At 38.7% G+C, this 22,763-nt stretch overlaps 1 protein-coding gene across 7 annotated transcripts in view; it reads left to right on the top strand.

The window, feature by feature from the left end:
• Window positions 1-22,763, top strand: part of GABPB1 (GA binding protein transcription factor subunit beta 1) — an 80,709-nt gene that overhangs the window by 45,797 nt on the left and 12,149 nt on the right. For 2 of the 7 annotated variants that reach the window (XM_030930237.1, XM_030930238.1), the window contains 6 exons: window positions 951-1,058; window positions 5,395-5,562; window positions 8,622-8,816; window positions 10,357-10,468; window positions 10,824-10,937; window positions 21,854-22,036. In XM_030930237.1, coding sequence (XP_030786097.1) covers window positions 951-1,058; window positions 5,395-5,562; window positions 8,622-8,816; window positions 10,357-10,468; window positions 10,824-10,937; window positions 21,854-22,036 — 880 coding nt within the window. Of the gene's footprint in view, window positions 1-950; window positions 1,059-5,394; window positions 5,563-8,621; window positions 8,817-10,356; window positions 10,505-10,823; window positions 10,938-21,850; window positions 22,037-22,763 lie in introns of all 7 variants that reach the window. The other 5 variants (XM_010356611.2, XM_030930239.1, XM_010356609.2 and 2 more) reach the window with 3 other exon arrangements.

Here is a 22,763-nt window from a genome sequence, read left to right as displayed (position 1 = left end):
CCTCAGCCTCCCAAACTGCTGGGATTACAGGAGTATGTCATCGTACCTGGCCTCTAGCCTCTAATGAGACAGATAGTCTATTCATAATACTGTTACTCTCTTTTTAGTATTTTCCTAGAATGTGAATGATTTACTTTCTGCAAGAATTTAAATATATATTGCATGTAGGAGGGCGGAAAATTTGTACTTTAAAATTTTGAACACATTTACTATTGCAAAATAATTTATGGTAAGTTTAATTTAATTTGCACCAACAACAGATGACAATATCTTGCACTTTATTTACTTTTATGAAAAATTTTATTGCTGCAAACCCTCTAGTGAAAACAATTAGTTGCCAGTTTTAAATTTTAGACCAGCTTGGCTGGGCGTGGTGGCTCATGCCTCTAATCCCACCACTTTGGGAGGCCAAAGCGGGCAAATGATTTGAGGTCAGGAGTTTGAGACTAGCCTGGCTAACATGGTGAAACCCTGTCTCTATTGAAAATAGAAAAATTAGCTGGGTGTGATGGTGCATGCCTGTAGTCCAAGCTACTTGGGGGGCTGAGGCAGAAGAATCACTTGAACCCAGGAGGTGGAGTTTGCAGTGAGCCAACACCGTGCCACCGCACTCCAGCCTGGGTGACAGGCCGAGACTCTGTCTCAAAAATAAATAAATAAATAAAAATTTAGACCAGCTTTTCTCTGCTACTTACCTCTTCTTTTACCAGATGTATTTGGAGAATTTAAACTACTTTTATTCTAGGTAAAAACTTAATGAGAAAGAAAAATGGATTCTGAAATGCAATATAAATTGCTTTTGTATGATCTGTTATTTTGTATTAACCATGGCACACTCTTTTGAAGGGATAATTGAGAACTGACTTATTAATAAAGACAGGAAAGGAAAATGTCATGTCATAATGTATAAATGGAGATTTTGATGTTCAGTTCATCTATGTTTTGTTTAGATGTCCCTGGTAGATTTGGGAAAGAAGCTTTTAGAAGCGGCACGAGCAGGTCAAGATGATGAAGTTCGTATTTTGATGGCAAATGGAGCTCCTTTTACTACAGACTGGGTAAAGAATGATTTTCATGTTGTGTGTTTTTTCTTCTCATTTTTGAGTTTTTGCAGAGAAAAATGTAGTCAGGATTGTGTTTATAAGTGGTAAAAAATTATTTTTTTTTGCAAATGTGTTTATTATTTTAGAAATATAATTGTCCTAAAAGAAGTGGTTTATATTATTTTCTTTGATATTGGATAACCTTATCCAAATATTTCATCCACAAAGAGTTTTTCTTTCAAACTTTGGAGTGCATTCATGTGGCATGAATATAAACATGTGTCTGCTTGGGATTTAATTTAAAGGCCTTATAAATAGCACAGGTAGAATTTATAATTCAGAAAGATACTGATAAAGATTGGAGTTAGTGTTACAGTCGCTCCTAAAAGAAAAACAAGTTTATGTTTCAATTAGTACTTGTAAAACTATTGCGAACATGATCAAAGAGGAAGAAAGGAATGGGAATGAGATCTTGACAACTATAGAAAGAAGGCAGTTGTGGGGAGGGCAAAAAAACATAACTCTTTAATTCTGGGGGCAAATAAAAAAGCATTGTATTGGGGATGTGGAATGCTAGGAATCTGAATTAACCCTCCCATTGGTAACAACTAAAAATTCCAGATTATTGGTTTTGTTGTTTTCGCCTTCCTTTCTCTTGTTATTTTTACATTTTTCATGAAAAACAAAACAAAATTTTTTATTATAGAAAATTTCAAATATATATCAATCCCTGTAATACCCTTTACCCAACTTCAAAAATTATCAGATCATGATAAATCTTGTTTCCTCTATAACTCCATCTACTGTATTATTTTTTGTTCTGTGTTATTTTAAAGCAAATTCCGGGACCATATCATTTTATCCATAAATGTTTCAACTTGTATCTTTAAAGAATAAAGACTTTTTGATTAAATATGTTAAAGAAACTCTTCTTAAGTACACTGCTGAGTTGGAAAGAAAGAGCTTATCAACCTGAAAAACCAAGTGAAGGCTAAAACCCAGAGAAATTTTACCTAGAGAACATTAGGTGAACTCACACTGTCTGGTGGGTTTTCCACCTCACTGACTTGCGATACTAAAGATAAAGACCTGAGGCTGTTCATGGAGAGAAGTCTGATAGGAGATCTCTTCTCATAATTCTGGAATTCCAAAGAGCTGCACCTTCAGTGTAAGGTTAAGCAGGAATACCCTGTCCCTCCTCCTATTTGCTCCTGCCCTTGCCCCTGTTGCCATGATGCTGCAAAGATAATAAGCTGATGTGAACCAAGACATCAAATGGAGAGAGGAAAAAAATCTGATGATGAGAATTTGGAATCACAAGGCATCCTTTGTACACACTTGCAGCCTGAACTCATAAATACTTGTGTAGTCTAAAAAACTGTAAACTGAAAAATGAGTTTGAAGTGATCTTTGGACTAGGGATTACCCCAGGTTCCTGACAGAAGCAGATGAGTATCCTCTCTGGAGGAACCTGGCTTCATCCCAGGCTTCATATCCACAAATGAAATTCAAAGGAAAGTGAGTAGTCAGAAATAACTAAACACATGAACACATGCCAGTTTGAACAGTAACCTGCTAAAACAACTGTCAACAGAAGCAGACCTATAAGGACTTGAGATAAAATTTTAGTAACAGATTAGAAACTGCTAAAGAGAAAATTAGTAAACTGAAAGGTATGAAAAAAGATGATCCAGACTATATCACAGATAAAAATAGATAGAAAATGTAAAAGAGATGTTAGGAATCATGAAGGATCATGTGAGAAAGTCTAATATCTGATCATAGATCCACAAAAAGAGCACAAATAGGGATGAAATAATTCAAAGAGGTAATTGCTGATAATCTTCCAGAACTGATGAAAGATGGCAGCCCACAGATTTGAGTAGCCTAACAAATCTTCAGCAGAATCAATTTAAAAACTAATCCATATGTAGATACATCATAGTGATGCTGTAGTACCTCAAGACAAAAAAGATCTTTTGTTTTTTTTTTTGAGATGGAGTCTCGCACTGTTGCCTGGGCTGGAGTGAAATGGTGCAATCTCGGCTCACTGCAACCTCCACCTCCCAGGTTGAAGTAATTCTCCTGCCTCAGCCTCCCAAGTAGCTGGAATTACAGGCACCTGCCACCACGCCTGGCTAATTTTTTGTATTTTTAGTAGAGTTGGGGTTTCAATATGTTGGCCAGCTGGTCTTGAACTCCTGACCCCGTGATCCGCCTGCCTCGGCCTCTCAAAGCCAAAAAGATCTTAAGAAGGATTAGTATCCATAATACATAAGGAATTCCCATGGGTTAGCAATAAAAAGACAAGGCAATAGAAGATTGACTTTATATGGTACTTTATCAAGGAGAAAGTTTGATTAATAAACATGAAAAGATACTCAACTACATTAAGATTGAGGCAAATGCAAAGGAAAATCATGAAAAACTATTATATATCCACCAGATTAGCAAAAACAGTTGATCAGTACCAAGGCTTGGTGAGGAGATGGTGGGAACTCTCAAATATTTTTGGTGGAAGTATGGAATTGGTATAATCGTTTTGGAAGACAGTTTGGCAGCACATAGTAAATTTGAAGATGTACATACTGTATGATGTAGCAGTTGGGCTTCTAAGACTATTCCCAAGAGAAATGTGTCCATGTGCCTGAAACATATACAAGATTTCTGTATTTAGCAGCAACATTATTCATAATAACACAAAAACTGGAAACAATGCAAATATTCATCAATATTGGTTAAATTAATTGTGGTTTACTCATTCAATGGAATATTATAGAACACAGAAAATTAGTAAGCTATACTTATTAACATGGTGAATCTCTTGAATATAATATTGAGCAAAAGAAGGCAAGTCACAGAGAAATACATGCAGTATAATTCTGGAGGCTGAGATGGGAGATCACTTGAGCCCAGGAGTTAGAGGTTACAGTGAGCTACGATTGCTCCACTGCACTCTAGCCTGGGCGACGGGGCAAGAACCTGTCTCCAAAAAAATGAATTAAAAGAAAACCCCAAAAGCTACAAAAACTACATGGCCAGGTGTGGTGGCTCATATCCATAATCTCACCACTTTGGGAGTCTGAGGGAGGAGGATCGCTTGAGCTCAGGAGTTTGAAGATACAGTGAGCTGTGATCACCCCACTGTACTCCAGCCTGAGTGACAGAGTGAGACCCTGTCTCAGAAAACAAAACAAAACAAAAAACCCTGCATATATGTATATATATTTTGCATCAATAACCAAGAAGGGAAAGTCTCAGAAGACAAAAATAAAAAAGTAGATCCTAATGTCAAACTGAGCAAAGCTCCTGGTTGCTAAATTGGCTGTTGAGATGTTTTCATTAAATACTGACTTAACATTTAAGAGTATAGAAAAGGCTAGTTAAAGAAAAATTGACAAAGCATGGAGAAAGAAAGGATTGTTTAAGGAATTTATTTGATCTGCTGGGATGACCTTCCCTTGAAAATGTAAGGTTTAGCTGGGTTCGTTGGTGTGTGCCTGTAGTCCCAGCTACTTTGGAGGCTGAGGTGGGCAGATTGCTTGAGCCCAGCAGTTCAAAGCTGTAGTGTGTGGTAATTGTACCTGTGAATAGCCATTGCACCCCAGCCTGGGCAACACAGTGAGGCCCTGTCTCTAATTAAGCAAACAACAATTAAACAAACAAACAAATAAACAAAAAAATATATATATAGAGAGAGATAGGACTAAGGACTTTTATACATATATCCCACTTAATCTCTTCATAACATAGTGAACTTTTTTTTTTTTTGAGATGGAGTCTCGCTCTGTCGTGCAGGCTGGAGTACAGTGGCGCAATCTTGGCTCACTGCAACCTCTGCCTCCCGGGTTCAAGTGGTTCTCCTGCTTCAGCCTCCTGAGTAGCTGGGATTACAGGCACCTGCTACCACACCTGGCTAATTTCTGTGGTTTTAGCAGAGATAGGGTTTCACCATGTTGGCCAGGCTGGTCTTGAACTCCTGACCTCAAGTGGTCCACCTGCCTTGGCCTCCCAAAGTACTGGGATTACAGGTGTGAGCCACCATGTCTGGCCACTGTCTCTTAATTTCTAATGAAATTAATTTTGTTCAGGCAGTTTATCTGATAAAAAATAATGAAGAAAGAAAATTTGAATTAAAGGAAATACTGGATTTTCTTCTTCATTGAGAGTGTTTGGGAATTCTTCAAGGCATCTGTGAAGAGGATGTGATAAGCATGAATCTAGTCATTTCTTTTGAGGTTTGAGTTACTATGTAAACAGATAATGTAAAGAAAATCTTTGCTATATAAACAGAAGTATACTAACAATACTGAAAATGTGGATTTTTTTTTTTTTTTTTCCTGTGGTACAGTTGGGAACTTCTCCACTTCATCTAGCAGCACAGTATGGTCATTATTCCACCACAGAGGTACTGCTCCGAGCTGGTGTAAGCAGAGATGCCAGAACCAAAGTGGACCGAACACCATTACATATGGCAGCTTCTGAGGGCCATGCCAGCATAGTAGAGGTTTTACTTAAGGTATGTGTTCTCTTTTTGCACTTTGCTTTTAAAAGATTTTACAGTTTTTTGTTGTTGTTGTTGTTGTTTTTTTTTTTGAGACGGAGTCTCGCTCTGTCGCCCAGGCTGGAGTGCAGTGGCCGGACCTCAGCTCACTGCAAGCTCCGCCTCCTGGGTTTACGCCATTCTCCTGCCTCAGCCTCCCGAGTAGCTGGGACTACAGGCGCCCACCACCTCACCCGGCTAGTTTTTTGTATTTTTTTAGTAGAGACGGGGTTTCACCGTGTTAGCCAGGATGGTCTTGATCTCCTGACCTTGTGATCCGCCCGTCTCGGCCTCCCAAAGTGCTGGGATTACAGGCTTGAGCCACCGCGCCCGGCCAAAAGACTTTACAGTTTTATAAGGAGAGGGAACTAGTTTTTGTTAAATGCCTACTTAGTATTTTATCTATAGTATTTCATTTTTTGTGTGTATAAGCCCATTAAATGAAAATTATCTTACAGCTTTCATTTCATGAGGGACAAAACTTTCTTTAGGTGTATTCTTAGTTAAGTCAACTAATTTATTTCTTGGACCTTGGTCTATCTTATGGTGAGGGACTACAGTGTTTTTTTCTTTTTTCTTTTTTCTTTTTTTTTTTTTTTTGAGACAGAGTCTTTGTCTGTCACCCAGGCTGGAGTGCAGTGGCACCATCTCGGCTCACTGCAACCTCCACCTCCCGGGTTCAAACGATTCTCCTGCCTCAGCCTCCTAAGTAGCTGGGACTACTGGCACCCACCACCACGCCTAGCTAATTTTTGTATTTTTAGTAGAGATGGGATTTCACCATATTGGCCAGACTGGTCTCAAACTCCTGACCTTGTAGAAAATTCTGAAACATAGAGTGATAGGTGTTCTGCTTGATCCTTCTTATTCTGGCCTCCAGGTCAGCCTATCAAAAAGAAATACAATGGAAGCCATAAATGCAAATCACATATACTGTAATTCTAAATATTCCAGTGGCTACATTTAAAAAGTAATTCTAATTTTATATTTTATTTAACCCAATATATACAAAGATTATCATTTCAACATGAAATCAGTATAAAAATTATTATTATTATTATTATTATTATTATTATTTTTCTGAGATGGAATCTAGCTTTGTTGCCCAGGCTGGAGTGCAGTGGCACGATCTTGGCTCATAGCAACTTCCGCCTCCCAGGTTCAAGCAATTCTCCTGCCTCAGTCTCCTGAGTAGCTAGGGTTACAGGTGCCTGCTAACCCGCCTGGCTAATTTTTGTATTTTTCGTAGAGATGGAGTTTCACCATGTTGGTCAGGTTGGTCTCTAACTCCTGACCTCAAGTGATCTGCCAGCCTCGGCCTCCCAAAGTGCTGGGATAATAGGGGTGAGCCACCACGCCTGGTCCAGTACAAAAATTATTAATGAGATGTATTACATTCTATTTTTTTTGTATGTTTTTCAATTTCAATGTTTTTTGTTTTTTGTTTTTTGTTTTGGGGGGGATGAAGTTTTGCTCTTGTTGCCCAGGCTGGAGTGCAGTTGCGTGATCTTGGCTCACCGAAACCTCTGCCTCCCAGGTTCAAGTGATTCTCTTGCCTCAGCCTCCCAAGTAGCTGGGATTACAGGCGTGCACCACCAGGCCTCGCTAATTTTTTGTATTTTTAGTAGAGACGGGGTTGCTCCATGTTGGTCAGGCTGGCCTTGAACTCCTGACCTCAGGTGATCTGCCCGCCTTGGCCTCCCAAAGTGCTGAAATTACAGGCATGAGCCACTGCACCTGGCCTCAGTGTGTGTTTATACATATAGCACATCTCTATTCTGGCTAGCAGCATTTCAAATGCTCAAAAACTACATGTGTCTATTGACTGTCATATTGGACAATATATCTCTAGTTAGCTTACTTTTAGTTCTTTATGGTGCACTGGTTTTCTTTTTATAATTTTTTTATTTTTATTTTTTCTGGGTTGCAGTGGTTTTGAAAGCAAAAGATTTTTTTTTTTTTTTTTTGTGGAAATGAGGAACCAAGGGACCAGCTGCCATACAAACATTAAAGAAGCTTTTAGAGGAATGCTCATAGTTTCCTTCATTTCTTATGCCATTCTAGCTCTTTGTGCCCATAGCTGGGTTACTGAAAAAATAATTGCCTCATTCCTAAGAAATTAGAAGGAAAACAGGAAATTCAGCATGAGAGAAAAATGATTAAGTGACAGATTAAGTGGTGATTGTAAGTGACAGATTAAGTGGTGATTGCTGGGACATGTGTATGTGTGTGTGTATATATATATGTTTTTTTTTTTTTTCTTTTTCTTTTTCTTTTTTCTGAGATAGGCTCTCTCTCTGTCACCCAGGTTGGAGTGCAGTGGTGCAATGTTGGCTCATTGCAACCTCCGCCTCCCAGGCTCGAGCAATCCTCCCAACTCAGCCTCCTGAGTAGCTGGGATCACAGGTGTGTGCCACCATACCCAGCTAATTTTTTGTATTTATTTATTTATTTATTTATTTGAGATAGCATCTCGCTCTGTTGCCCAGGCTGGAGTGCGGTGGTGGCATGATCTTGGCTCATTGCAACCTCTGCCTCCTGGGTTCCAGTGATTCTCCTGTGTCAATCTCCTGTGTAGCTGGCATTACAGGTGTGTGCCTCCGTACCTGGCTAATTTTTGTATTTTTAGTAGAGATGGCGTTTCACCATGTTGGCCAGGCTGGTCTCGAACTCCTAACCTCAAGTTATCTGCCTGCCTTGGCCTCGCAAAGTGCTGGGATTACAGATGTTAGCTACCATGTCTGGCCCTTAATTTTTTGTGTTTTTTTTGTATTGTAGAGATGGGGTTTTGCCATGTTGCCCAGGCTGGTTTCAAACCCCTGAGCTCAGCTGATCCAACTGCCTCGGCCTCCCAAAGTGTTGGGATTACAGGTGTGAGCCACAGCACCTGGCCTGGAACATGTATTTAACATATACAAATAAAGAATTGATTATGTTATTTGTTCTTGCTTTAAAGCACAGACTAATAATTTCATATCAGGAATTTTTTATATGATATTTCATATGTTAGTAATCTCTTTGAAATATTTTTGTAGCATGGTGCTGATGTCAATGCAAAGGACATGTTAAAGATGACAGCTCTCCATTGGGCCACAGAACACAATCATCAAGAGGTGGTGGAACTTTTAATCAAATATGGTGCTGATGTACACACGCAAAGTAAATTTTGTAAAACTGCATTTGATATTTCAATAGACAATGGAAATGAAGATTTAGCAGAGATATTACAGGTAACTTTTGACTTTTAATTTAAGAACATAAAGAAAAAGAATTATCAGTAGAGGGATCTGTTATATTGTGGATGATTTAAACTATTTCGTTTGTAGCCTTTCATTTTGGGCTTATTTTGGATAGGCCTTTTTCTCTTTCACTTCCTCTTTATTACTATTCATTTTCTTGATTATAAGGCCAGTCTTTTCATTAACGTTAGATAAGGTGATTACTTTCTGATTTTTAAGTTTCTAAATTTCCCTTTAGACTTTTTTTTTTTTTTGAGCCGGAGTCTTGCTCTGTCACCCAGGCTGGAGTGTAGTGGCGCGATCTTGGCTCACTGCAACCTTTGCCTCCTGGGTTCAAGCAATTCTCCTGCCTCAGCCTCCTGAGTAGCTGAGACTACAGGTGCATGCTGCCATGCCCGGCTAATTTTTTGTATTTTTAGTAGAGCTGGTGTTTCACCATGTTGCCCAGGCTGGTGTCGAACTCCTGAGCTCAGGTGATATGCCTGCCTCGGCCTCCCAAAATGCTGGGATTACAGGTGTGAGCCACTGCGCCTGGCCCTAGACATTTTATTCTATTATTTTTGTTGCATTTTGATACTGTATGATTTTTCCAGGTCTATAAATGACTTTATAAAAATTAAAAAATGTATATATTAGCAACCATAATAACATCCCTTGAGTGAGTGATGCAGTTTGATTTGTTTCTTTTATTTTTCAACATCCTCAAAAAGATCTGTTGTTTTTGGCTTTTGGGAAGATTTTTCTAGTAACCAATGTTACGTCTCTTATTTTCAGCCATATGACATAATATAAATTATCTTCTTTAATTAATGCCTCTTCTTGCCTGTTTGTTCCTGATCCCAGCAGTAGAACTCTTCTTTTCTAAGACTGTCTGCCTCCTTTGAGCTTCCACTAGTTACTTAAAAGATGTTTTATGTTCAGGAAAATGAATTCTGCCATGCCTCTTTCCATTCCTTTTACTCTTAGGAGTGCAATTTGGGGGTTGGAGTTGAAGATGGGGAACAATTAATTGAGAAGGACATGCTTTATATATGTGGTATTATGTATTGCCAAATATAGAAGAAATAATTAAATTCCTATAGCTATAGAAGTATTTTTTGTTTGTTTGTTTTGTTTTTGTTTTTGTTTTTTTTTTAAGATGGGGGTCTCACTATGTTGCCCATGCTGGTCTCGAATTCCTGGGCTTAAGCACTTCCCCTGCCTCCGCCTCCTGAATAGCTGGGATTACAGGCACCAACCACCTCAACCGGCTTAATGTCCAGTTGTTCTTTGTTCTATTAAAAACATTTTAGATACTCATTTCTCCTCTCCCAGGATTTCGCTGCTTTACCTAGGAGGGGGATTCGGGATATAAATATATACCCATCGTGTGCCCCTACATTGTCAGGGGACTTTAGACATATATTTCCACTTGTACTATGTGATTCTTCTTAGAGAATATTCCTTTACATGTGTGTTTGTATTATATGGAGAATTTGTGCTATATGTTCTGGTTATAATTCTGAAAACACTGTGGTCATTTTTTCCCTAGATTGCTATGCAGAACCAAATCAACACAAATCCAGAGAGTCCTGACACTGTGACAATACATGCTGCAACACCACAGTTTATCATTGGACCTGGAGGGGTGGTGAACCTAACAGGTCTGGTATCTTCAGAAAATTCATCCAAGGCAACAGGTATTGAGATGCATATAGGATAGGCTTTGGGATTTTATGCTTTAGTAGGTATTCATCCTTTTAAGAAAGGACTGTTGGAGAACAAGGGTAAGATTCTATCAGCCACCTTGGTTTTCTTTGGTATAACTGGCAAAAAAAATTTTATGAGACAAAACAATCTGAAGAAAGGTGATACTGCAAAATTTACTGCAGTATTACCTTTCAAAAGCTAATGCTATCCAAGCTTTGTTTAAGAGTCAAATAAGGTAAATAGAGTATCAGAAATATGCATTGGATTAAGCTCCTTAGAAATTCAAATCTATTTTCTTTTTTCTTACAGATGAAACGGGTGTATCTGCTGTTCAGTTTGGAAACTCTTCTACATCAGTATTAGCTACATTAGCTGCCTTAGCTGAAGCATCTGCTCCATTGTCCAATTCTTCGGAAACTCCAGGTTAGAAAAGCACATCTAATGTGTACATTAAAATTGCAGATTCAGGCTGGGTGCAGTGGCTCACACCTGTAATCCTGGCACTTTGGGAGGGTGAGGCGGGTGGATTGCCTGAGCTCAGGAGTTTGAGACCAGCCTGGGCAGCATAGTGAAACCCTGTCTCTACTGAAAACACAGAAAATTAGCCAGGCATGGTGGCACATGCCTGTAATCCCAGCTACTCGGGAGCCTAAGGCAGGAGGATTGCTTGAACCCAGGAGGTGAAGGCTGCAGTGAGCTGAGTTTGCACCACTGCACTCCAGCCTGGGTAACAGAGCAAGACTCTGTCTCAAAAAAAAAAAAAGAAAAAAAAAACAGTTGGAGATTCAAATATTTACAAAGGCCAGGAAGACAATAAAAGGCTAAGGTGGGCAGGATTGAGATTACGCCCGGCTGAAGAGTGGGGCAAGGGCAGGGAGTCGTCTGTGACTCAGCTCTAACTGATTATAGTCATCAGCCCAGTATTCCCAAATTCTGTTTTTTAATAGGAAGCTGTGAATCCGGATTTTAAAAGAACATTAAATCTTGGTAACTAATTGAAAAACAAAACAAAACTTTTGTGGCTCATAGAAAAAATGTCCCTGTATCTAATTTGGCCCTTGATTTACTAGTTTGTGACTTTTTGTTTAAACAACTTACTTTGGCTGGGCATGGTAGCTCACACCTGTAATCCTAGCACTTTGAGAGGCCGAGATAGGTGGATTCCCTGAGCTCGGAACCCTGGGCAACATGCTGAAAGCCCATCTCTACCAAAAAATATGAAAAATTAGTCAGGTGTGGTGGTTGGTGCCTGTGGTCCAGCTGCTCAGGAGGCTGAGGTCAGAGGATCGCTTGAACCTGGGAGGCAGAGGTTGCCGTGAGCCAAGATCATGCCACTACATTTCAGCCTAGGTGACAGAATGAGACCCTGCCTCAAAAAAAACCCAAACCAAAAAACAAAAAAAACTTGCTTTTTTCATAAATTTTAATTTTTAGCAGCTCTGTTAGAGTGTTATAAAATCTTCATGACTGATAGAACTAGGAAATAGTATACAGAAACCACTGTTAAATGATTACCTGGTTGGACGGGGTGGCTCACTCCTGTAAGCCCAGCACTGTGGGAGACTGAGGCGGGCGGATCACCTGAGGTCAGGAGTTCGAGACCAGCCTGACCAATATGGAGGAACCCTGTCTCTACTAAAAATACAAAATTAGCTGGGTGTAGTGGCCCATGCTTGTAATCCCAACTACTCAGGAGGCTGAAGCAGGAGAATCGCTTGAACCCGGGAGGTGGAGGTTGCGGTGAGCCGAGATTGTGCCATTGCACTCCAGCCTGGGCAACAAGAATGAAACTTTATCTCAAAAAGAAATGAAAGGGTTACCTGTTGTTAAATGATGACAGACAGTATTAATGACCAGTTGGTTTATACAAGATTTACCTTTATACTTAACCAAAATACTTTTTGATGTAATTATTATGTCAGTAATTTTTTTTTAAATTAGCCAATTTTTTAAATTCCAAGAAAATATTTTTCTGTAGCTTAAGCCATTATATTTGGGTCAGTGCTTATAAAAGCAAAGAATAATTTGTCATTCATTTTTAAAATTAGTGTTTTTTCAAAATTTGATCAATAATAACAACATTTCATCAAATGCTTACTCTCTCTGCTAGGCACTGTGATAAATATTTTACTTATAATCTCATTTATTCCTCACCACAAAGCCTTAAGGTGCACATTACTGTAATATTCTTGACTTGTAGGAGTTGGGGGAATGCTACCTTTTTCTTTTCTCTTTTTCTTCTTTTCTCTTTCTTTTTTTGACATGGAGTCTCATTTTGTCACCCAGGCTGGAGTACAGTGGTGCAGTTTCGGCTCACTGCAGCCTTTGCCTCCCAGATTCAAACAGTTCTCTTGCCTCAGCCTCCCCAGTAGCTGGGATTACAGGCATGTGCCACCACACCCAGCTATTTTTCATATTTTTAGTAGAGACGGGGTTTCACCATGTTGGCCAGGCTGGTCTTGAACTCCTCACCTCAGTGATCTGCCTTCCTTGGCCTCCCAAGGTACTGCGATTACAGGCGTGAGCCAGTGCGCCCGGCCTCTTTTTGAAAATAACATTTATCCATTCTCCACCTTCTGTAGCATTCATTATAATCAAAGTTTGAATCCAAGCCTTTATATTTGGGAGTCTTAAGATTTGTATGAATCACTTTTGGCCATTAGCAGTTATATGCATCATCATACTAACATGCTGCTTTTATAACCTATGTCTGGATCTATTTAATATTTTTGTAATTGCAGAAGCATAGCAAAGAAAACATTTCATTGGTGGTTTCTATTTGGTTAAACTTGTACATTTCTTTTCTTTAATTAAATAACTTACCTCTGGCCAGGTGTGCTGGCTCATGCCTATAATTCTAGTACTTTGGGAGTCCAAGGCAGGCAGATCACTTGAGTTCAGAAGTTCAAGACTAGCCTGGACAACATGGCAAAACCCTGTCTCTAGAAAAAAAATTAGCTGGGTATGGTGGCAGGCGCCTGTGTTCACAGCTACTTGGGAGGCTGAGATGGGAGGATCACTTGAGCCTTGGAAGCAGAGGTAGTAGTGAGCTGTGATTGCACCACTGCACTCCAGCATGGGTGACAGAGCAAGACCTTGTCTCAAAAATGAAAACAAAAACACATATATCTGAAAGTGAAATGGCTTTTCTTATAACTCAGCTGGAAATTATGACATTTAGATGTGTGACTCCATGAATTGGCCACACTAACTTCTCTTACCTTTGAAAATGTTTTGGTCTAGTCTGAGAGAATTATCAATTTCAGTTAGTTTTTATTGTATGTGACTTAAAATCTTGTATGAGCACAATAATTTTTCATTTCAATGTGACATCATAGTGGAATCTTTTTTTGAAGACATCGTCTTACTCTGTCACCGCAGGCTAGAGTGCAGTGACGTGATCTTGGCTCACTGAAGCCTCTGCCTCCTGGGTTCAAGTGATTCTCCTTCCTCAGCCTCCTGAGTAGCTGGGTTTACAGGCACACGCCACTACTCCCAGCCAATTTTTGTATTTTTAGTAGAGATGGGTTTTCGCCATGTTGGCCAGACTGTCGTCAAACTTCTGACCTCAGGTAATCTGCCCATCTCGGCCTCTCAAAGTGCTGAGGTTACAGGCGTGAGCCACTGCGCCCGGCCCATAGCGGAATCTTTTTGAAGATATATGAAAAGCTTAAAAAGAAGTGTCTGGAGTGCTGGCTCACTCCTGTAATCCCAGCACTTTCGGAGGCCGAGGCAGGCAGATCATGAGGTCAGGAGTTCAAGACCAGTCTGGCCAACATGTTTCTGAAACCCCGTCTCTACTAAAAATACGAAAATTAGCTGGATGTGGTGGTGTGCCCCTGTAATCCCAGCTACTGGGGAGGCTGAGGCAGGAGAATGGCTTGAACCCAGGAGGCGGAGGTTGCAGTGAGCTGAGACTGTGCCACTGCATCCCAGGCTGGGTGACAGAGCAAGACTCCATCTCAAAAAAAAAAAAAAAAAAAAAGAAGAAGTAATGGGTGGGCACGGTGGCTCACACCTATAATCCCAGCACTTTGGGAGGCTGAGATGGGTGGATCACGTGAAGTCAGGAGTTCAAGACAAGCCTGGCCAACATGATGAAACTCCATCTCTACTAAAAATACAAAAATTAGCCAGATGTGGTGACATGTGCCTGTAATCCCAGGTACTCAGGAGGCTGAGACAGGAGAATCGTTTGAACCTTGGAGGTGGAGATTGCAGTGAGCCAAGATTGTACCACCGTGCTCCAACCTGGGTAACACAGGGAGACTGTGTCTCAAAAAAATAAATAAATAACAAATAAATAAATAAATAAAAGTTTAAGTATGTTACCACAAGAGTAAACAACTCAAAGCTGAATTTGCGCATACTCAGGCAAAGCTAAATCTACCACAAATTATTTCTCTGACTTCTGGCTATCCAGTTTCTTTAAAATCAATTGTCAGACTCATCCTGATTCTCGAAATGTTTATATATATCTTTTCAAGGGCTTGTTAGAATCTGGAAAATACAGTAGTGGTACCTCCATTTTATACATAATGAAACTGGTTTGTGGAAGTTGAATAATTTTATCAAAGGGCATATGGCTATTAAGTAGAGAAAGGAGGATTATGCTCAAAGTCTGACTGATTCCCAAGGTGTGTGTCTGTGACCACTATAATGTACCATCTCTCTTATGCAGTTTATTCACATTGTCTGTGGGCTCTTTTAGAATGTTCATAATTTGGTTTGTGATATTTGAATTACACAATATTGAATTATTTGTGTAATTTTCATTTTACCTTATTTCAAGCAAAAGCGTCACTATTACTTTTGGGATGTATCTGTTTCTGTAGCTATTTCTAGTAATAGGTAGTCTGTTGAAATAAGTGTTCTGCTACTTTCTTGCCATTTTAAAATGATGTTGGCCAAAATATAGTGTAAGCTCCATCAGTACACTGATTGTTAACTGCTCATATTCTTTTCTTTTACTAGCTAAGTGGTACAATAAACATTTTTCCTGGGTAGAAAACAGCCAGAAGGTAGCAGCAGATGGACTGTATTTTAAATGGAAACTAGCTGGTTGGCATGGTCCTATATATAAAGAGAAGGCAATTGTGGTAGTCCAGGGTACCATGCCATTTCACTCAGGAATTATGGCTTTAGATAGCACCTTCGTGTCTCTTCATTTTGGAATTACTTGCAAAATGGAAATGATTTCCATTTGGAAGTCAGTGGAATTAACTTTCCATTAGAAAATGGAAATGACGTTAGTACCATTTTTGACATATACCGCACATATTAATGGTAGTCCCATGAGAACCTTAGAATGTCTATTATAATATTTTCATTGAGAAACCAAATGATACCTTTGTCTTTTCTTGATGTTCTAGCAAATATAACAGCAGGTTGTCAGTGCTGGATGATTAAAATAGCTCATTGAATTACTATTGCTGTTCAGTGGAAAGAGATTACTTTTAGCTGGAGTTTGGGGGTGGGTGTGGTGGAGGGGAATGTGTTGAGTTGTGCTCTAAAGAATGGGTAAGATTTAGATAGATTGGAACTAATTCCAACTCATACCATTTTGTGTGATTTTCATTTTGAAAGTCATTCCAAAATGAATAGACAGAAAAGTGAAAGCTTTTTTTGGGGCGGGGGGGGATTGTGGATATATATTTTCTTATGAGGAAAACCACCACCGTGTTGTACATTATTTATTAGTATACAGAAGCAATCACATTTTCCTGTCTTTCTACTAAGGCTTACAGGCCACTCTAGTGGATCATGGAATCTTCCTAGAGGAAGAAACATTTAAACTGAAAATTAAAGTAGGCATTAGTCAGGGAAAAGTTTGGGGAAGAACATTTTAGCAAGAGGGACATGTGAAGCTTTTGAGACAGGAAAGAACTTGACTTTTTAGGGGGACTCGGAGGCCAGTGCAGCTAAACCCAGTAAGTAGAAGAGTCACTCAAGGTGACTGAAGGTGAGATTATATAGGACTTCAAAAATGATCCTTTGGCAGGTTTAGAAGAATGCTTCTGAAGGGAGTTTTGTTTGGAGTCTAATGCAGTCAACCAGGGAAGAGTTATCATAGTGATAGCGTGAGTGAAGATTTGACAGAGACAGTGAGTGAATAGATTAGAGGGTTATTTGGGATGTAGAATTAGAAGCTGTGATTGGTTAAGATGGAGGCCTTACATCTGTAGTGTAGTTATCTGGCTCTTTAAAAATATTTTTTCATACATCTCTTATTTCATAGCTCTAGCCTGTAGTCCTATAGCAACTTTTCTTTGCTTAGCTTTATTCTTCCTTGTGGTCTAATTATACAATACCTTGATTAAATACACATCTGTGATCACCCTTCTTTTTTGTCTTTAGAGCAACTTCTGGTAATTACTAATAAAGTGGTTTTTCCAAAGGTGTAATGCATCTGGTGGCTTTAAAAGTTCCCTCCTTTCTTAAGTGTCAAAATAGGGGTTCAAAAAAGAAAAACAATAAAAATAAAAAGTTCTGTCCTTTCTTCCTAAAAGTGAAATTTGAACCAGGTCTGTTTTGCAGATTGTTTTTTGGTCTGTATAAAAAATAGGGTAATACAACTCAATTGGCTTTAAGGGATACGTACTGGGCCTCATGAGGTTGTTTTGTTTTTGCTTTTTTGTTTTTAATTTCATGTTAAACTGCTGCCATAATACCTTTGAAAAGTTTTTTTTTTTCTTCAATGAACATAGTTTCTACTTTATTTTATTTTATTTTATTTATTTTTGAGACGGAGTCTTGCTCTGTCGCCCAGGCTGGAGTGCAGTGGCGTGATCTCGGCTCACTGCAAGCTCCGCCTCCTCCTAGGTTTGCACCATTCTCCTGCCTCAGCTTTCCGAGTAGCTGAGATTACAAGCGTGTGCCATCACGCCCAGCTAATTTTTGTATTTTTAGTAGAGATGGGGTTTCACCATCTTGGCCAGGATGGTCTTGATCTCTTGACCTCATGATCCACCCGCCTTGGCCTCCCAAAGTGCTGAGATTACAGGCATGAGCCACTGCGCCTGGCCCATAGTTTCTATTTTATTATTTAAATGTTTCTATGTAGAATTTTCAGTCTTTTAGAATATTTCAAAGACAGTGTTATTCCCTGTCTTATTTCATTTTTATGGCATCCGAATTCAGAATTCTTGTTGAACAAGAGATCTCAGATGTCTTCAAAGGTGCTGCAGATTATCTAGGTTTTCTTTAAATATTACAACTTGACTTTTGAATTAGATCAGTGAATATTTATGTTATAGTTGTTTTTTATCCAGGGAGCTTTATGTTTTGGAATATAAATATGTTTTTAAAAATCAATAATCTTTTAAGAGTTTTTAGGCTTTCTCTTTTATTCTTACATGTTTCAACATTTTACTGTTAGATTGTTCTTAAGGCTTCTGGGGAGCACTTTGTCTTACATAATTGGTTTCCTTTTAATTTTTTCTTAAATATCTTACCATAGCACAACTTAAAAAGAAAGCTTTTTAGATGAAAGGCAAGAACTCTTTTATTTTAATAATAGTCATTGCAAATAGTGCAAAGATGAAAGTTCTTGAATTGTGCCTTGTGTGTGATCTTAGAAATTTCTTACATATGATTAAGCTTTAAAATATTTACTAACTGTAGTTAGCATTCAACTCAAGTGAACATTTCTTTTTCATATGGATAGTTTTTTGAAAAAATCAAAGCAATACTTAATGTGTTTGAAAATCCTAGTAGTAGTTCTGTTGACTATATTACTATTTTATGTCCTACTTTTCATTTTGTAATTATCTTCCTGAAATTTTCTTAAGTGCTTGGTGATAAAACCTAATCATAGTTTAAGGTAAACAAAAATTACAAGAGAGCTCAAAACATAAAGGTTGTTTGCATTTTGAGTGTTTTGTGGTTTGTATTGTGATCCTTGATTACTAAGTAACACAGTAACAGTCGAAGCCAGGCCTGTTGAGTACATCGTGAAAACCAGTTTCCTAGTATTTTTCCTGCCTTAAAGAAAAAAAAGCAGTGCCTGTATTTATGGCCTCTCTGTCTTAGTAAATCCTGTGATCACTGATATCCATGATGCCCTACTGTGGGTTGATAGAAACTCAGCATGTTTCAGAGCAACTGTGTATCTGGATGGTAGCTCGATTTTAGTAGAGTGGTTTTATTTAATTACACTTTTTGTAAAATTACCCTTTTTGTAATTATACTTTTGTAATGTGTAAATAACACATTAAAAACCATGCCATTTAGAAATAATTTTTAATGTCATTCCTCTTTTTGAACTAGTTATAATTAATTTTTTTATATGTAGACAGTTTTCAAACCCACAGAAAAACTGGAGGATGAACCTGTATAACTTTGACCTGTATTCATCAACTATTAATATCTTGGCATGCCCATATGTTCTCTGACACATGCATGCATGTACACACACACACACACACACACACACACACACACACACCCCTTTATTTTGCCAAGTTATATGAAAGTAGGCTGGAGACATCATGATATATTTCACCTTTACTTTGGCATGTATCTCTCAAGAGTAAGAATAGCCTTCTACATATCCACAGCTCCATTTTATTTTCTAAAAACATCAACATTAATTACAAAAATTATCTGCCATATGGTCCATTTTCAAGTTGTCCTCCAAATGTCATTTATAGTCAAATTTAGTTCAGACATTTCCAGGAAGACCACCAGTGAATTTTGTAACCTCCCAGTGCATCACGTAAGGAGGCACATAATATCAGCCCATCCTGATAAGAACCACTTGGTGGAGTCGTGACTGCCGGCTCTTTTCAGGTAGATTTTTCCCTTTGCAACTAATAGTAATCTTTGGTGGGATACTTTGAGAACATTTGAATATCCTGTTTCCCCACAAGATTTTACCAATGCTTTTAGCACCCACTACTGATCCTCGCTTGAAGCAATTATTACGTTAGGAGTTACAATGATTTATCTTAATTTGTCTTTTTTCAATGTTAATTAGATGTCTTTCTATCAGGAAGATCTTTCCCATTTCCTCCTTTCTCTCCTTTTTATGAGGTATTATGATAGATTTTTTTTTTTTTTTTTTTGAGACAGAGTCTCACTCTGTCACCCAGGCTGGAGTGCAGTGGTGTGATCACTGCTCACTGCAACCTCAACCTCCCAGGCTCAAGGGATCCTCCCACCCCAGCCTCCCAAATAGCTGAGACTACAGGTGTAAACCACCAAACCTGTCTAATTTTTAAATTTTTTGTAGACAGGATTTTACTGTTACTCAGGCTGGTCTTGAACTCCTGGGCTCAAGTGATCATACTGCCTCGGCCTCCTGGAGTGCTGGTATTATAAGCATGAGTCAGATAGAAAGATTTTTTAAAATTCAGGCTGGGTGTGGTAGCTCACACCTGCAATCCTAGCACTTTGGGAGGCCAAGGCAGGCGGATCACGAGGTCAGGAGTTCGAGACCAGCTTTGCCAATATGGTGAAACCCTGTCTCTACTAAAAATACAAAAAAAAAAAAAAAAAAAAAAAATTAACTGGGCGTGGTGGCATGCACCTGTAGTCCCAGTTACTCGGGAGGCTGAGGCAGAAGAATTGCTTGAACTTGGGAGGCAGAGGTTGCAGTGAGTCAAGATCGCGCCACTGCACTCTAGCCTAGTGACAGAGTGAGACTCCATCTCAAAAAAAAAAAAAAAAAAAAAAAAAATTCAATGGATAGTAATCCATTACTATCATTCCTTTTGATGCTTTTTTATTGAAGTGCAGTTTAATATACGAAATGCTTATAGATTATAAGTGTGCAGTTTGAGGAATTATCACAAAGGGTTTACAGAGGATAATTGTAAACATTGTATAAACATTGCTCAGTTCATAAATGGAAGGTAGACAGTACTTCTTTTGTGTCTGGTTTACATCACTTAGTTTTGTTTTTTTGTCAGGTTCATCCATGTTTTGCATACAGTCAAATTGCTGTGTTTGAGTCTACCATTGTTTATTTATTATCAAAGAATGTCTGGGTTGTTCGTAGTTTTTTACTAGTATGAATAAAGCTACCATGTATGTTCTTCTACATGTCTTTTGGGATCAGTAGTGGGTGTAGGATTGCCTGTGAGAAAGGATTTTGGCAGTATTAACTTGCAATTTCTCTACCCAGACAAGGACACAGGTGCTGCTTTAGCTGCCAGAATCCTCTCTAAGGCTCCCATAAATTATTAAGAGCATATTTGGGGATTTTATTTGTGGAAATGTTAATATATTATACTATTTACTATCACATAGTACCACATCTGTATACCACTTATTATCAAGGCAAATCCTTGCTCACTTAATCCAAAAAGAGAATACTCTTTCTTCTGTATGTCAACTCATATATAAATGTAAATGGAGTATAATCATATTCAAATTCATCTTATGAATTGTGGATTTTTTTTGTTTTGTTTTGAGACAGGGTCTTGTTCTGTTGCCCATTCTAGAGGGCAGTGGCATGATCTTTTCTCACTGCAACCTCTGCCTCCCGGGTTCAAACAATTCTCCTGCCTCAACCTCCTGAGTAGCTGGGATTATAGGCATTCACCACCAGGCCCAGCTAATTTTTGTATTTTTAGTAGAGACGGGATTTTGCCATGTTGGCCAGGCTAGTCTCGAACTCCTGACCTCAAGTGGTCCTCCCGACTCAGCCTCTCAAAGTGCTGGGATTACAGCCCTGAGCCACCAGCACCCGACTGAATTGTGAGGTTTTATGAAACAGTTACAACCTTTGTCATGATATTAGATCTTCTAAATTTTATACCTCATACAACCAAATGAAGAGAAATTGTTTAACCACTCACATGTGAAGATAGTTGGAACTTATGTATTGTAAATTACGAGAGACTTGCAATCAACTGGTTACACAGATATTTCCAACACCACTGGAGACTGAGTTTTAAAACCATGTACAAATTTTCCTGGGTAAGAAAGAAGCAGGGGACCAGGTGTGGTGGCTCATGTTTGTAATTCTCAGCACTTTGGGAGGTCAAGGCAGGAGGCTTGCTTGAGGCCATGAGTTTGAGACCAGCCTGGCCAACATAGCAAGACCTCATCCCTACAAAAAATAAAACTAGTTAGGTATGGTGGTACGTACTTGCAGTCTCATCTACTTGGGAGGCTGATTCAAGAGGATCACTTGAGTGCAGGAGTTAAGGATGCAGTGAGCCATGATTGCACCACTACACTCCATCCTGGGCATCAGAGTGAGACCCTGTCTCTATTTAAAAAAATAAAAGAAAGAAGCAGAGAAAGCAAAAGTAGCAGACAAAGCAATAATAGGTTTCTGTTCATACTGTTACATATGTTTGCTGAGTTTTCTTTTTTTTTTTTTCCAGTAGTGGCCACAGAGGAAGTAGTTACTGCAGAATCTGTGGATGGTGCCATTCAGCAAGTAGTTAGTTCAGGGGGTCAGCAAGTCATCACAATAGTTACAGATGGAATTCAGCTTGGAAATTTGCACTCTATTCCAACCAGTGGAATTGGTCAACCCATCATTGTGACCATGCCAGATGGACAACAAGGTTAGTAGTAGACATTTTTATAAAGTTTGTGTTTGTTTATTTTTATTTTTATTTTCTTTAAGTCTTCTCTGCAGTCCAAAGAGATTGTGTTTATTTTTAATTCTCAGGAAATTATGATATGTGTTCCAAAGAATTTATTTTTGCCTTGAGTTATATTTGTATAACCCTTTGCAGTATACTTAATTACCTAATTTTATTTGCTAAGGCTAATTAAAATTAAAATTAGCTTGCTTTCTCTGAGTATATACTAGGTGGAAAGAGAAATTGGCCCTAAAGTATTCTGGTTGAAAAATGAGCTTAAATGTCACCACAAATAATACCTGAAATAAATAATTCAAATCAGCATTGGACAATAGTTTCCTAGATCATTTAATGCAATTCGAATACCATGTGAGCTTTTAAAAATATCACATAAGAAAAAGCTACTTAAAAAGAAGTTGGAGCCTGGGCAACATAGTGAGACCCCATGTCTAAAAAAATTATAAAAAATTAGCTAGGCATGGTGACATTTACTGATAGTCCCAGCTACTTGGGAGCTTGAAGGCAGAATTGCTAGAGCCCAGGAGGTTGAAGCTGCAGTGAGCCATTATCGTGCCACTGCATTCCAGCCTGGGCAACAGAGAGAAACTCTTTCTCAGAAAAAGAAAAAGAAAAAAAAAAAAGGTGGACTTAAGACTTGTAGTAGGAATATGGTAGCTAATTTTAGCAGCTTTATTGTGAATTCTAA

This window comes from Rhinopithecus roxellana, chromosome 5 (genome assembly GCF_007565055.1).
Source record: "Rhinopithecus roxellana isolate Shanxi Qingling chromosome 5, ASM756505v1, whole genome shotgun sequence".
Classification (NCBI taxonomy): Eukaryota; Metazoa; Chordata; class Mammalia; order Primates; family Cercopithecidae; genus Rhinopithecus; species Rhinopithecus roxellana.
Note: the sequence above shows the minus strand (reverse complement) of the source record. Positions and strands in the feature narration are given on the sequence as shown.